The 14,380-nt window shown below is 42.2% G+C and overlaps 2 protein-coding genes across 2 annotated transcripts in view; both read left to right on the top strand.

Moving 5' to 3' along the window:
* The window catches only part of LOC129687377 (zinc finger protein 471-like), a 40,956-nt gene extending 33,029 nt beyond the window's left edge, over positions 1–7,927 (top strand). The window contains 3 exon segments of the mRNA XM_055621713.1: positions 1,838–1,933; positions 4,867–6,000; positions 6,003–7,927. Of these exon segments, the coding sequence (XP_055477688.1) occupies positions 1,838–1,933; positions 4,867–6,000; positions 6,003–6,508 (1,736 nt within the window). The 3' untranslated portion in view covers positions 6,509–7,927.
* Positions 7,928–9,386: 1,459 nt separating this feature from the next.
* The window catches only part of LOC129687376 (zinc finger protein 28-like), a 12,575-nt gene continuing 7,581 nt past the window's right edge, over positions 9,387–14,380 (top strand). Inside the window, exons 1-2 of the mRNA XM_055621712.1 lie at positions 9,387–9,689; positions 10,283–10,374. Coding sequence (XP_055477687.1) covers positions 9,482–9,689; positions 10,283–10,374 — 300 coding nt within the window. The 5' untranslated portion in view covers positions 9,387–9,481. The remainder of the gene's footprint in view (positions 9,690–10,282; positions 10,375–14,380) is intronic.

The raw sequence follows: 14,380 nt of genomic DNA, 5'->3' as shown, positions 1-14,380 counted from the left end.
CTTTCTTTCTTTCTTTCTTTCTTTCTTTCTTTCTTTCTTTCTTTCTTATCTTCCTTCCTTCCTTCCCTCCCTCCCTCCCTCCCTCCCTCCCTTTCTTCTTTCTCTCCCTCCCTTCCTTCCTTCTTTGTCTCCCATTCCTCCTTCCCTTTTTTTTCTCCCTCCCTCCCTTCCTTCCTTTTTTGTTTTTGAGACAGGGTCATCCCTGTCTCAGGGTATCCCTGGCTGTCCTGGAATTTACTATATAGACCAGGCTTGGCCTCAGATCCACAGAGATCTGCCTCCCTCTATCTTCTGAGTGCTGAGATTAAAAGCATGTACCACATACCTCCTTTTAAAAAAATGTATCTTAAAAATAGTTTTGGTGTGTGTGTTGTGCGTTTGTATATGTGCACATCCATGTGTGGAGCAAGTACAGTGTGTACATGTCACAGTGTGTGGAATTCAGAGAACAACCATTGGATGTCAGTCTTCACCTTCCACCTTTTGGGGTTCATCTGCAGCTCATGACAGGCTTGTCAGTAAGCTTCTGGGGATTCTCTTGCCTCCACCTTGCATCCTACTATAGGGAAGCTGGGATTAAACTTGTGCTCCTGTGTGTAGCTTTGCATGGGTTCTGGAAATTAAGATTCAGATCTTCATGCTTACGTGACAAGTGCTTAACCCATTGAGCCATCTTCTCAGCTCATTTGGATTTTATTGTGGATACTGAAAATGAAATCTACAGACTCTGGATTCTGTCCCTGTTCTCTGAAGAGTGTTCTTTGTTTTGAAACAGGGTTTCAAGTGCTGGAATTACAATCACAAGCTCCTATGCTTTGTTCATTTTTAGACAGGTAGTTCATTAACTCAAACTCCAAACTGCCTCTAGCAGGCCTTTAAAACATTATTTATTTTAATTTTTAAAAGATTTCATTTGTATTAAAATACACACACATGCACACACACTCTGCCAGGCAGTATTGGCACATGCCTTTAATCCCTAGACTTGGGAGGTAGAGGCAGGCGGATCTAGTCCAACTTGATCTATAGATCAAGTTCCAGGAAATCCAAGGCTCCATAGAAAAAACTGTCTCAAAAACAACAAAACAAAAATGTATGTGCATATATGTCTATATGTACATGTGAGTGTAGTTGCTTGCAGAAGAGGCTGTTAGATCTCCTGGAGCTGGAGTTACAGGTACCTGAGCTGCCTGTTACTTGGGCTGAAAACTAAACCTAGTTCTTATCAGAATGTGCTCCCAAGTGCTGAGCAATCTCTTTACACGTATCCCCTCGCAGGCCATTTAAAAAATATCTCAGTGGTGCATGCCTGTAATCTCAGCACTCTGGGAGGCAGAGGCATGTGGATCACTCTGAGTTCAATACCAGCCTGGTCTACAAAATGAGTCTAGGACAGCCAAGGCTACACAGAGAAACCCTGTCTCAAAAAAAAAAAAATCTCATTTATTACTGTGATGCTCCTTTAAAAAATACTGAGCTAAATTTTTGCCCTTCCACTACTCCATAAGAAATAGTGTAATTTCTATAAGATTGACTGTTGACAGCTGCCACTGGACCGTAACACGAAGTTTTATGTAGTCTACCCATCAAATGTGTTTGATCCTTTTATTTTGTAGTTGTATCAGATTTAAGGGGCTGACTTATGTGCCAAAAAACCCAAAACTCGACCTATTTCTGTAACCCCCCTTTTATTTATTTATTTATTTATTTATTTATTTATTTATTTATTTATTTATTCATTCATTCATTCATTCATTCATTCATTCATTCATTCATTCATTCATTCATTCATTCATTCATTCATTTATTTATTTATTTATTTATTTATTTAATGCAGGAGCTTGCATTTCCAAACCATATCTGATCTCCTTATTGGAGCATTGGAAGGAGCCTTGGGAGGTGAAGGGTGAGTTGATCAGAAGCACATTACAAGGTAAGACTGTGAAAAGCAGGTGGAAAACCCTTGTAGGAAATGACCATTGTCACAGGTCCTGACATCCTTGCTGAGGCTTCCCAGAAACTCTTCCTAAGCCTTTGGTCCTGAGTGTGACCTGAAGTTTCCTTTCTTGGCATGGATTCCCTTCTGTTTCACTCTTGTCTCTTCTACTTTCCTTTTATCTCTGTACAAAGTTGTTTAATACAAAAGAGAATGTCCTAGTTCCACTCCTGCTGCTGTGATAAAGGTTCCTGACAAAAGCAGCTTTAAGGAGGACAGTAAAAGCTTGCAGTTTCATATCATAGTTCATCATTGTAGAGAGTTCATAGTGGCATCACCTTGAAACAGCTGGTCACAGGGCCGAACGAGTGAAAGCATGCATGCCTTTGCTCAGCTAGCTTCCTCTACTCCTATACATTACAGGGCCCCAGAGCTGAGAATGGTGCTGCCTGTATTCATTCTTTCCATGTCAGTTCAGACAGGGCAATCCTCCACAGACATACTCACAATCCAGTCTCATCTCGACAGTCCCTCACTGAGACACCTTCACCTAAACATCCCAGAGAACAGCAAAACCCTATATTAAATTGGACTAAAAAGTGACACTTTTTTAAAGTTGTTGAAAGCAGGAAAATGAATGAAGAATTTTTTTACTCTGAAGCCTGAATTGTATGAGAAATAAAGGGCTGGATACACTGAAACACAAACACATAAAGGATGGACTTAGGAGCACTATTTTCTGATGATGAAATTATAACCATATATATAAAGACGCTTGCCTTTAAATTCTAGGAGAAGTCATAGAGCATGTGTGTGTGGTTGTTGAGAACTCTAGAGAGTTCCTACAAGCAATGGTAATTAAATATACTGGTAGTTAAACTAAATTAATTATATACACTAATCAGTTATATTATATTAACTAAATTAACTTAATTATATACACTAATCAAAAGTAGGAAACATGGGGCTGTAAAGATGACTCAGTGAGTAAGACTGGATTCCATTTCTAGCATCCACATGGCAACTCCCAACTCTCCAGTTCCAGGGGATCTTCTGAACTCTGCAGGGAGCAGGCTGCCGGCTTTGATATTTAAATCTCGGTGGAGAGATGGCTTTTAGCAGGCCTTTACTAATGGCAGAGAACTTGCAAGTCCATCTCTTTTTGTTTGTGACAGCAGGTGGGATAGCTTGTGAGGGTTACACCTCTTCCTCTAGCTCCTTGTGCAAATTAACCTATTGTTCTTGAGATGTTTCTACTCTGGCTCAGAAACTCTACAATAAAAAGACAAGCCGACAGTTACGGCAAAAGAAGGCTAGAGACAGAGTTGGAGGCAGAGACTTGAGGCTTGCTGCTGGCACTGCTTGCTGCAGCAGTCTGCCTTTTGCCATGGCTGTTGAGTCTGGACCTTTAAAAAGTTTCCTGTGTGCTGTGTGTTCATTTTATTAATTTTAATCCTCACGCCCAACTCAAGAACCGTTCGACTCTGCCCGGCTGGCCCCGGCAGCACGCATGCTCATGGTGTGTAAACATACATGCGGACAAAACATTCATACATACATATTGAATGAATATGTATATATACATATAAATATGTATATTTAGGCCAAAAATAACATTATCATTGCAGGTGACTTCTCCTAGGTCTTATACTTAGTTTTCCTAGTCATTTTTCCCATGTTCTTGTTCTTTTCTATCTCTTCCTTGCAGTCATATTTGCTTCTTTCACTCTGACAAAGTGCCTGCTGCAAATAACTTGAGAGGGGGAGGATTTAGTTTGGCCCATGGTTTCAGAAGTTTATATCTGTGTTCAGCTGGCTGCATTGCTTTTGGACTTGTGGAAGTGAGGGAAGGGTATGGTGGAGGAAAGCTATTCACTCATGGTAGCCAGGCATCAAACAGAAACCACCCCTGCTGCTGAATTTCCTCCTTCTGTTTCCTTTATTGCAATCTCCCAGCGTATTGGACAGTGACACTCATGTTCAGGAAGGCATGGCCTCCCTAGTTAGTCACTTCAGAAACAACCTCACATAAAATGCGAGGTGTGCTTTATTGGGCTTTTATGTAATTTTTCATTCAATAGACTTGGTAGTCAAGGTTAATTTACCACAGATTAACAAATGTAAGCATGTTACATTATCACAAGGTTAATTTATCACAAAGCTTTTAAAATTTTTTTTTATATTAATTACAGTTTATTTGCTTTGTATCCCAGCTGTAGCCTCCTCATTCCCTCCCTATCCCACCCTCCTTTCCTCTTCTCCTCCCAAGCCCCTCTCCAAGTCCACTGATAGGGGAGGTCCTCCTCCCCTTCCATCTGACCCTAGTCTGTCAGTATCATCAGGACTAGCTGCATTATCCTCTGTGGCCTGGCAAGGCTGTTCCCCCTCATGGGGAGATAGTCAAAGAGCCAGCTGCAGAGTTCATGTCATAGACAGTCCCTGTTCTCATTACTAGGGAACTCATCTTTTTTCTTTGTTTGTTTAAGATTTATTTATTTATTTTGTATACAATGTTGTGTTTTGCATGTACACCTTCACGCCAGAAGAGGGCACCAGTCCCAGGTTCGAACACGTATACAATTTAAAAAACCTCATGTATTTACAAAAAAAAAAAAAAAAAGGGTACCAGATTTCATTATAGATGGTTGTAAGCCACCACACGGTTGCTGGGAATTAAACTCATGAGCCCTGGAAGAGCAGCCAGTGCTCTTAACCTCTGGGCCATCTCTCCAGTCCCTATCACAAAGCTTTTATTCTCATGTAATCCTTGCACATTTTCCAATTGAGATACTTCTATGTGATTGTATGGAATTTATTAAATAGTTTTTAATATCTTTACTTTAGATTTTTTTGTTGTTGTTGTTAATTCCACATGATAAAGAATACATTTTTTTTAATTTAATTTAATTTTTTTTTTTTACATTTTTCAGATGGCGAATCTCTACATAAGACACAAGAATTATCTCTGAAGCAATTTGTGTTTGATGATGTGTCAGTAGAGAAAATTACAAGTTTCGGTCATGAGTGTCCCACTTCTGGAAACAAATGGAAACATAAAGACCTTTTTGATAGACGGATGATGAATCAAGAAATATTTAACATAAAAGAAAGAGTCACTCATAAAGAAACTCACACTAAAGAAATAGGCTACAAAAACACCAAATCTTCAAAATCTGCCCATCTGGATAGTGTAGAAGAGAATATTTATAGTCACAACTTAAATAAGAAAAGCTTTTCCAAAAATCCCAAGGTACAAAGATACAAGAAAATCTGGTCAGGGAGGAACATTTTTAAATGTAATGAATGCGAGAAAACCTTCACACATAGCTCATCTGTTACTGTTCATCAGAGAATCCACACTGGTGAAAAACCATATAAATGCACAGTCTGCAGAAAGGCGTTCAAGCAGAGTCACCACCTTGCTCAAACGACACATACCCACGAAAAACCCTATGAGTGTAAGGAATGTAAGAAAGCCTTTAGCCAGAATTCATACCTTATTGAACATCAAAGAATCCATACTGGAGAAAAATCATTTAAGTGCAAGGAATGTACAAAATCCTTCAGGCAGCCTGCACACCTGGCTCAGCATCAGAGGATTCACACTGGGGAGAAACCGTATCAGTGTAAGGAGTGTGGGAAGGCCTTCAGGGACAGTTCTACCTTTGCTCAACATCAGAGATGTCACAATGACAAACGACCCTTTCAGTGTGTTGAGTGTGGGCAAGCCTTTAGGTACAACATGTCCCTTACTCGTCACTTTAGACATTATCATACTGGAGAGAAGCCATTTGATTGCACTGATTGTGGGAAAGTCTTCAGTGTTCACATAGGACTTACCCTGCACAGGAGAACTCACACCGGAGAGAAGCCTTACAAATGTAGTGTGTGCAGGAAAGCCTTTCGTAGTGGGTCATCCCTGACTGTGCACCACAGAGTTCACACAGGTGAGAAGCCCTACAAGTGTGATGTATGTGGGAAAGCCTTTAGCCATAGCATGTCACTCACTGGCCATCAAAGAGTACATTCTGGAGAGAAACCTTATATATGTAAGGAGTGTGGGAAAGCTTTCGGCAGAGTGTACATCTTCTTGTTCATTCAAGAATTCATACTGGAGAAAAACCCTATGAATGTAAGGAATGTGGGAAAGCTTTTAGGGAAAGTTCACACTTGACCACTCATCAGAGAAATCACACAGGAGAAAAGCCTTTTGAATGTAAGCAGTGCGGTAAATTTTTCAAAAGAAGCACCTGTCTTGCCAGACATCAGAAAATCCGTACAGGAGAGAAACCTTATGAGTGTAACGAATGTGGTAAAACCTTCACTTATACTGCCTACCTTATCAGACATAAGAGAGTTCATACTGGAGAGAAACTTTATACATGTGCTGAATGTGGAAGGGCATTTGGTGATGGCTCATCCCGTGCTCACCATCAGAGACTTCACACAGGTCAGAGGCCTTATGTCTGTGATAAATGTGGAAAGGCCTTCAGAACAAAGTCATCCCTTAATTGTCACCAAAGATGTCACACTGGAAAGCTTAAAACTGTATACCTAGTGGCAAACCCTTAGCTACTGAGAAACCTTTACCATTTATCAGTGACTCTAACTTTCAACCAGATTGTTCACTTTATTCTACGAGGAGTTGTAAGGAATGTGGAAAAGTCTTCAGCAGTGTTCTTAAACCATCCATCCTTGGTGAGTTCTCCATGCAGTCTCATCTCAGGCATTCCCCTGTATCTATACCTGCTAAGTATTTCCATTTATTTTTCTTCCCATTAGCCTGATCCAAAACACAATTATTTTACTTGGTGCCTGTAATTGGTCATGTTTCCTTCAAGTTTATTATTCATTTTACAGTCAGGGAAACTTTTAAGAATATAAATGTTCTTTATATGCCTCTTATAAGACTCATTGCCAAGTGTTTATTTAATGCACATGAAATGCTTACCAACAGGAGTGACTATGTTAAGTTTGGGTGCAGAGCATCCCTCCAGCAATTAGGAGATACATCAACACAGAATACAGAGGCTACACAGAGCTAATGGAACATGAGGGGACGTCCCTGAGCCAATGCTTTCTTGGGTCCAGGGGTACAGATTTTCTTTGTTGAGTTGAAACAAGCAGGCATAAGTTCTGGGAGGTCGTCTTATGTGAAAAGTGATCATTGTGGCCTATGTGTCCAGTCCATTTGTAGTAGTCCATTTAAGACAAGTGGTAGGAGCAGGGAGCACAATTAGACAGTGGAAATGCTTTTGAATTCTTGCTCTTGGCACTAGCTTTGAGCCATTTGTGGATGGTGTGATACTAGAAAGTGCCAAGAGTGACTGAGCTATACTTCTGGCATGGGAAAGTTAAAACTTTAATTACGTAGATATCAAGAGAACTTAAAATTCTAGGACCTCTCCATACTGACCCATAGGGGGTGCTTAGAAAATGTGTTACACTAGAAATTAGAAATGTTATTTGTAAACCATGAATTCTGGAACTTGGAATATGGCTTAGGTGATCATAAAAGTTTAGAATATTGAGAATGTCTTCAGGTGGGTGGATTAGCATGTGCCGTATGTTTAAGGTTTAATGATATAGCGACTTTCTAATGATGCTCAAGGTTATGTTTCCTTATTGGTAAAGAAATTAAATATGGTGTGATTTGCAGAATCTGTTTTAGGAAGTGCCTAGAACTTTGAATAAGACTGGAACAAAAAAATTAGAATTTATTTGGGAAAATATATGCAATCGTATATATAGTCAAGGCAAACAAAACAAAACATTTTTAATGTTTATTAAGAAACCCCTGGCAGATAATGCTAGCTAAAATAGTGAGCTCCAGGGTCACCGTGATATCTTATCTCAGAATATAAGGTGGAAGGCAATAGACTCCCAATATCGACTTCTGCTGTCCACACATGCACACATGGGTGATCACACCCACAAATGTGCACATATGAATACATCTACAAATAAATAAAAATAAAATTTAAAAGGGGATTTGTGACTGGTTCTGGTGGCACAAACATTTAATTCTAGCACTCTGGAGGTAGAGGCAGGTGAATCTCTTGAGTTTGAGATCAACCTGGTCTGCAGAGTAAGTTCTAGGGCATCCAGGGTGACATAGTGAGACCTTGAATAAAAACAACGATAGGTGGTGGTGGTGCACGCCTTTGATGCCAGCACTCAGGAACAGAGGTAAGCGGATCTCTGTAAGTTCGAGGCCAGCCTATTCTATAAAGCGAGTTCCAGGTCAGCCAGGACAGTTACACAGAGAAACCCTATCTTGAAAACTGAAACAAAACAAAAACAAAACCCAAATCACCATCAACACCACCACCAACAGATCACAACCAAGTTGAGTACATACTGCAGAAATAGGAAAATAGGGGGCCCAAACTTGCACTGTAGTTGTTCCAGAGGACTGTTGATATTTGCAAAGTCCATCTCACGGTAGGTTTTGTTTGACTGTATGCCTGCCTTTCGTTGTTTATCCTAAGTCCATTCTCTTTTTCCTGTACATAATATATTGCATTTTAAGTCTGCAAATGGTTTTTCCCAGCGGCTTTTTGCCACCTAGTTTCTGTAAGGATAATTCGCTGGGAGACAAAGATGTTAGACTGAGAGTTGGGGAAAAAACAGGGAATCTGTTTCCCCTGTTCCTCCTACTTTGGGTGTTGATGCTGCTAGTGGTACATCTCTTTTAAATTCCTTCACAAGCTCTTGAGTGCTTATAGCTCCAGCTTCTGTTAGGGCAGCACCTACGAGTTTAGCTCCTGTAGAGGGCCCTGGTTCTTGGATGGTGGTAATGGTTCTGAGTCTGCCTCTGCATCTCTGAGTGCTGAGATTACAGGCATGCGCCATCGCGCCCAGCTGAAGATCATTTTAAAGGAGCATCCCCAGAAGGAAATCTGGGAAAGACTGCATATCTAGGATTTGGGAGTACATGCAGAGGGGCATTTTGAACACTAGGCATTAGCGTTGAGGTGGTCCGGGGAGAGTGGAAGGTGATGGTAGCAACTTAATACCAAACCGAAAAGTACCTCCAACCTGAACAACTGTGGACTTGTCAACGCCCGGCATTACCCCCGCTCAATACACAACATCCTCCAACTCCCTTCCCTCATATCAACCTCAAAACAACGCGTTAGGAGCCCTGCCACTGCGCACGTACGCTCTGACTGCCACCTCAACTCCCAGAAACCTCTAGTGGGCTGTTTTGTACCCCGTGTTTCCGGCCTGGTCCCGCGGTTCACAAACGTGGTCTTACTCCAATAGGTGGAGCCGGCCTCCCTGAGGCCGGGCTAGGCGCCATCTGGTTCCCCGCTGGGGACTACATTTCCCAGCGGGCGATGCGCACAAGCAAAGTCCACTTCCGGCGCCTTCGGGCTGAACTGTGAGTGTTAGTTTCTTCTGGGCCAGGTTAGGTAGGGCGAGGCCGTGGCTGGCCCGGGCGTGGCCTGGCGGTGCGGGTGTGGCAGGGGTGTGGCCGTCTTCAGTGGCCTTGCTGGGCGTCTGCGGCCTGGCAAGAAGAGCTTGCGCCGCTTGCGTGACATGCCGGCGGTAGCGAGGGCAGGGCCAAACGAGCCCCGGGTCCTCCTGGGGTGCGGCGCCCTCTGCACAAAGCCGAGAACTGGTGGAGGTCCGGCGGCGGAGACTACAGCTGCTCGTGGGCGTCCCTCCCGGAGAAGGCCGCGCTCCAGGAATGTTCTGGCCTCGCAGGGCGAGCAAGGAAGGGTGACCTCGCGGCCTGCACACAAAGGTGAGTGGCATGGGTCCGAGCTGAGTGGACAAAGATGAACCTATTTTGGGTGTGAAGGAAGAATAAGGTCCGAGGATTCTCGAGGCCTTGCTGCTGGAGATGGTGTCTCTTGGCTCTGAGTGTGATGGTTAAATGGGAATCAATCCTTGAAAGCACAACTTGAGCCAGAGCAGTCAAGCAGAGTTACCGGAGGGACCTTGAGTCTTCAGGGTCAACTTGTCTCCATGTCCATGCTTCAAGAGATGAAACTCCCAGGGGAGCTAGAGATGGCTCAGTCGTTGAGAGCACTGTTGCTTTTGCAATGGACCCAGGTTTGGTTTCTAGCACCCACATGGTGATTCACAACCATCCCTAACTCCAATTGTAGGGGATATAACATCCTTTTCTGAACTTCATGAGCACTAGGCACACATGTGGTACACATATATGCAAGCAAGACAAAAAAGAGACAGCCCCCACTTCCCATTCTACCCTCTCCTTCTTCCTGCACAAGGTAATAAGGGGATCTCATCTCTCTTTTTAAAATGGTCCCACTTTGCTCATGCAGGGGTAGTCTTGTGTAGACTTGGTGTCTAGTCCTTCCTTTTCCCCAGCTCTGCTTTCCAGAGATACCAACTTCCTCCAGGAGATAAACCGCAAACAGGAAGCTGCCCCTACAGGGACTAAACTTAAAGCCAAGTCTCAGGTGAGTCACATTTCCTCTCTGCTTCCAGATATAGTATTGCTTTTTTTTTTTTTTTTTAACACTTACTGATGTTTATTTTCTCTGAAAAGTTTTCAGTTTAAGAGACCTGCCCTGGGTGCTGTTTCCTCATACTCTGGTGAGTGATGGGCTACAGGGATAGCTTCAAACTGATCAGGGATCTTCTTCCTTCCTTTTTCACAACTGTTCTTTCTTGTTCATCCCCTTCATTATTCCACTTACCTCAGAATGATTTTTGTTGTTGTTTTGTTTTGGAAAAAAGGTCTATCTATATAGCCCTGGCTGCTCTGGAACCCACTATGTAGACTAGGCTGGCCTTGAACTCACAAAAATCCACTTGCCTTTTTTGAATGCTGGGATTAAAGTGCCACGATGCCATGCTACAGAAGGATTCTTCATATGCGGAAATACAGCAGTACTTCTACCTGGATTATGATACCCACAATGTAGGAGAAAGATATTGTGGATAAGCCTTGTGAGGGGGTTAAGGAGAGGGTTCAGTGGGTAAGAGGACTTACTATGTAAGCATGAGGACCTGAGTTCAAATCCCCAGTACCTATGTAAGAAGACAGGTATGTGCCTGTAGAATAGAATTTCCAGGCAGAGACAAGATATTCTAGAGCTCTCTAGCCTGTCAGCCTAGCCAAAAGGTCAACTTCTAATTCAGTGAGAAAACCTGTCTCAAAGCAAGTAAGGAAAATATCATCATGCTGGTTGTGGAAGGGCACAGGAACCTGGACGCATATGGGTGTGTACCACACACATATGTTAGCACCCTGTTTAACTGGGATGGTGAGATGGTTCAATAAGTAATGATATTTGCTGCAAAGACTGACCTCAGTTTGATTTGATCCCTGGGCGCCATGTGAAGGAGGGAGAAAACCTGAAAGTTTGCCCTCTGACATTCACATGTATGCTTGTACACACACACACACACACACACACACACACACACACACACACAAATGTAATAAACGTCTTAAAAATAATTTTAAATTTAAAAACATTTCACCATCTCTAGGTGTTCACAATCTGTTGACAGAAAGTGCAAGAGTTCAGATTCCCTACCTTGAGTCTGGGACTCCATTTCCTTATTCCTTTGATTGAGACAGGGTCTTACTATGTAGCCTTGGCTAACCAGTGACTCACTGTGAACTCACGGAGATCTGCTGCTTGCCTCTGCCTTCTGAATGCTGGGATTAAACCTGTACACAGCACTCCCGGCCTTTATCCTTATTTCTCACTCTTGGCCTTGTGGCTCTGTGTTTCTGTGGCCTCTGCTTCTACTCCTTTCTCTTCTGAATGCCAGAGTTCTCTGCATGTCCGCTCTTGGCACCCTCCATTCTAAACTCTCCAAGGTGTGGTGAAGAAAGGCCTTATCTTTAAAGTGACTGAGAAGATGCCTGAGACTTGGTTCTTCATTACCTCCAACATCTGCTCATCATCTTCACTTTCTTTGTTTCTGGAAAACTGCCATCTCATTTCATGATCAGATCCTATAAAATTTTTGGGCCAGAGGGATAGGTCAGTGGTTAAGAGTACTTACTGCGCTGTCAGAGGACCTGGGTTGGGGTCTCAACACTGAAAAATCAGGCAGCTCGAAGCTGTAACTGTAGCTGCAGGGGATCTGATGCCTGCTCTCTCTCTCTCTCTCTCTCTCTCTCACACACACACACACACACACCCGGGGTGGGATTTTTTTAAAAAGCATTGTTTTAAGAAGAGTTTGTTACCTGAAGATTTTCCTTTTTCAATTTTTTTTATTTCTGTTTAAAAACTGTAAAATCATTCCATTTTGGTGCCACTTAATACATAAAGAACTGTATTGCTATATATGCAATGTGGTTTTTTATATTCAAAAATTTCTAAAAAAAATTTCAAAAATTTAAAAAACATATAAAGATGACTTAGTTTGGTTAGTAAAGTGTTTCTGAAAAGTATCTAAAAATCTGAAAACAACAACAAAAGAAAACAAAAAACCCTAAGTGCCATACTGAGCATCCAGAATCATGGGGTTGGAACTGTAGGACTGGGCCCTATAAACAGCCTCTGGAAGATGTGTGAGAATGTTAAGTGTCCCTGTACAAAAAGTCAGGGTGGTCTGAGTCAGGAATCTGTCTGCTTTCTTTCTCTTTTGAAAGAGCGTATCTTTTATTTATTCTTTGTCAATTTTGTATGGGTAAACAGTATATCTTGATAATGGGTACCACAGCTATTCTTCCCCACAGTCATCTCTAACACACCCGTCCCACTTGGTGTCATTTCCTGTTTTGTTTTTTGTTTTTGGTGAATGACCCACTGAGCCCAGTTAGTGCTTTTGTTGGTTTGGGCTCTGCAGGTGACCACAGCTGCAGTCATTTATGAGTATAGTAGCCATGTCCTGCCCTGAAGGCAACATGTCAAAGACTCCTGTTGGGTTCTACATTCTTTCCACCCCCGTTTTTTGTTTTTCCATAAGCCTTTGGGGTATAGGAGTGATTGAGATGTCCGATTTTGGGCTAAGCACTGCACATTCACTTATTCTCAGCACTTAGACCAGTTATGGGTCTCTGTACTAGCTGCTGCCCACTAATTCTGAACACTGCTTGAAATACTGTGTTTGCATTGAAGAGATACCCAGCCTACACACACACACACACACACACACACACACACACACACACAAAATCACTTAAAACCGTTTAGTCTTATCTTTCCATATTCGAGTTGAGGAACCTGCAGAGTTTGGCATTTGGCTAAAGTTATGATGGTGTTTTATTCTATGGGAACTTAAGTTTCTGGCACACAGACCTTCCAGGAGAAGAGCTCAGCTGTGGGTCATTCTTGTGATCTGCTGAGGAAGTACTTATGTTTGGTATCATCAGGTTTGGTACGCTAAGGGATAGATACTCAGATCAGAAGGCTGAAAAGATTGCTTTATCTATCCTTCTGGTCTTTTATTTTTAGACAAGATCTTGAGATTGTGGGTGTATGTGTATGTGTATTCCACACTAGCCTCAAATTTGGAGTCCTCTTTTTGCTCCCAAATGCTGGGATTATAGGCTGGAACTATCATGCCTATTTTTTTTTTTTTTTAATTTTTGTTTTTTTGAGACAGGGTTTCTCTGTGTATCCCTGGCTGTCCTGGACCAGCCTTTGTAGACCAGGCTGGCCTCAAACTCACAGAGATCTGCCTGCCTGTGCTCCTCAAGTGCTGGGATTACAGGTGTGCACTTCCACACCTGGCATAAAGACGTTATATATTAATTTAAAAACGTATAGTGGTTTTCATTTTTACTACATGCTAATATTTTAAAAAGGTAGCTCTTGTTTTTGTGTTAATGAAAATGATAGGCAATAACAACTCTCAGGCCCCAGCTTGGGGATGGGATGAGCTATTTGGGTCTTCTGAGGATTTTCTCCTGGTTTCTCTCCTGTCCTTGTGTTGTTTTAGGACACTCGTGTGTCACAAGGATGAGACAGTAAGAACCTGTCAGGACAAGTCAGCTTTTGTTATCTATTGTTAGAAAGTTGTGACAAATATTTTATGTGATTACATACCTAGTTTTATGTTAACTTGACACAAGCTATAGTCATCTGTGAAGAGGGAACCTCAAGAAAATAACTCCATAAGATCAGGTTGTATGCAAGCCTGTAGGACTTTTTTTTTTTTTTAACCTACTGATTGATGGGGGAGGGCTCGGTTCATTGCAAGTGGGGTCACCCTTGGCTAGGTAGTCCTGGGTTCTAGAAGAAAACTGAGGAGCAAACAAGTAAGTAAGAAGCATCCCTCCATGGCCTCTTCATCAGATCCTGCCTCTAGGTTCCTGCCCTGCTTGAGTTCCTGTCCTGACTCTTTTTAGGGATGATCTGCAGTGTGGAAGTGTAAACCAAATAAACCCTTTTCTTCCCAACTTGCTTTTGGTCATGGTGTGTCAACATAACAATAGTAATTCTAACTTACCCCAACAGTCCCCAAACACATTTCCATCCTAAAGGAATAGGTTGA

The sequence above is a fragment of the Psammomys obesus genome, unplaced genomic scaffold, assembly GCF_907164565.1.
Source record: "Psammomys obesus unplaced genomic scaffold, mPsaObe1.curated_primary_1811, whole genome shotgun sequence".
Lineage (NCBI taxonomy): Eukaryota > Metazoa > Chordata > Mammalia > Rodentia > Muridae > Psammomys > Psammomys obesus.
Note: the sequence above shows the minus strand (reverse complement) of the source record. Positions and strands in the feature narration are given on the sequence as shown.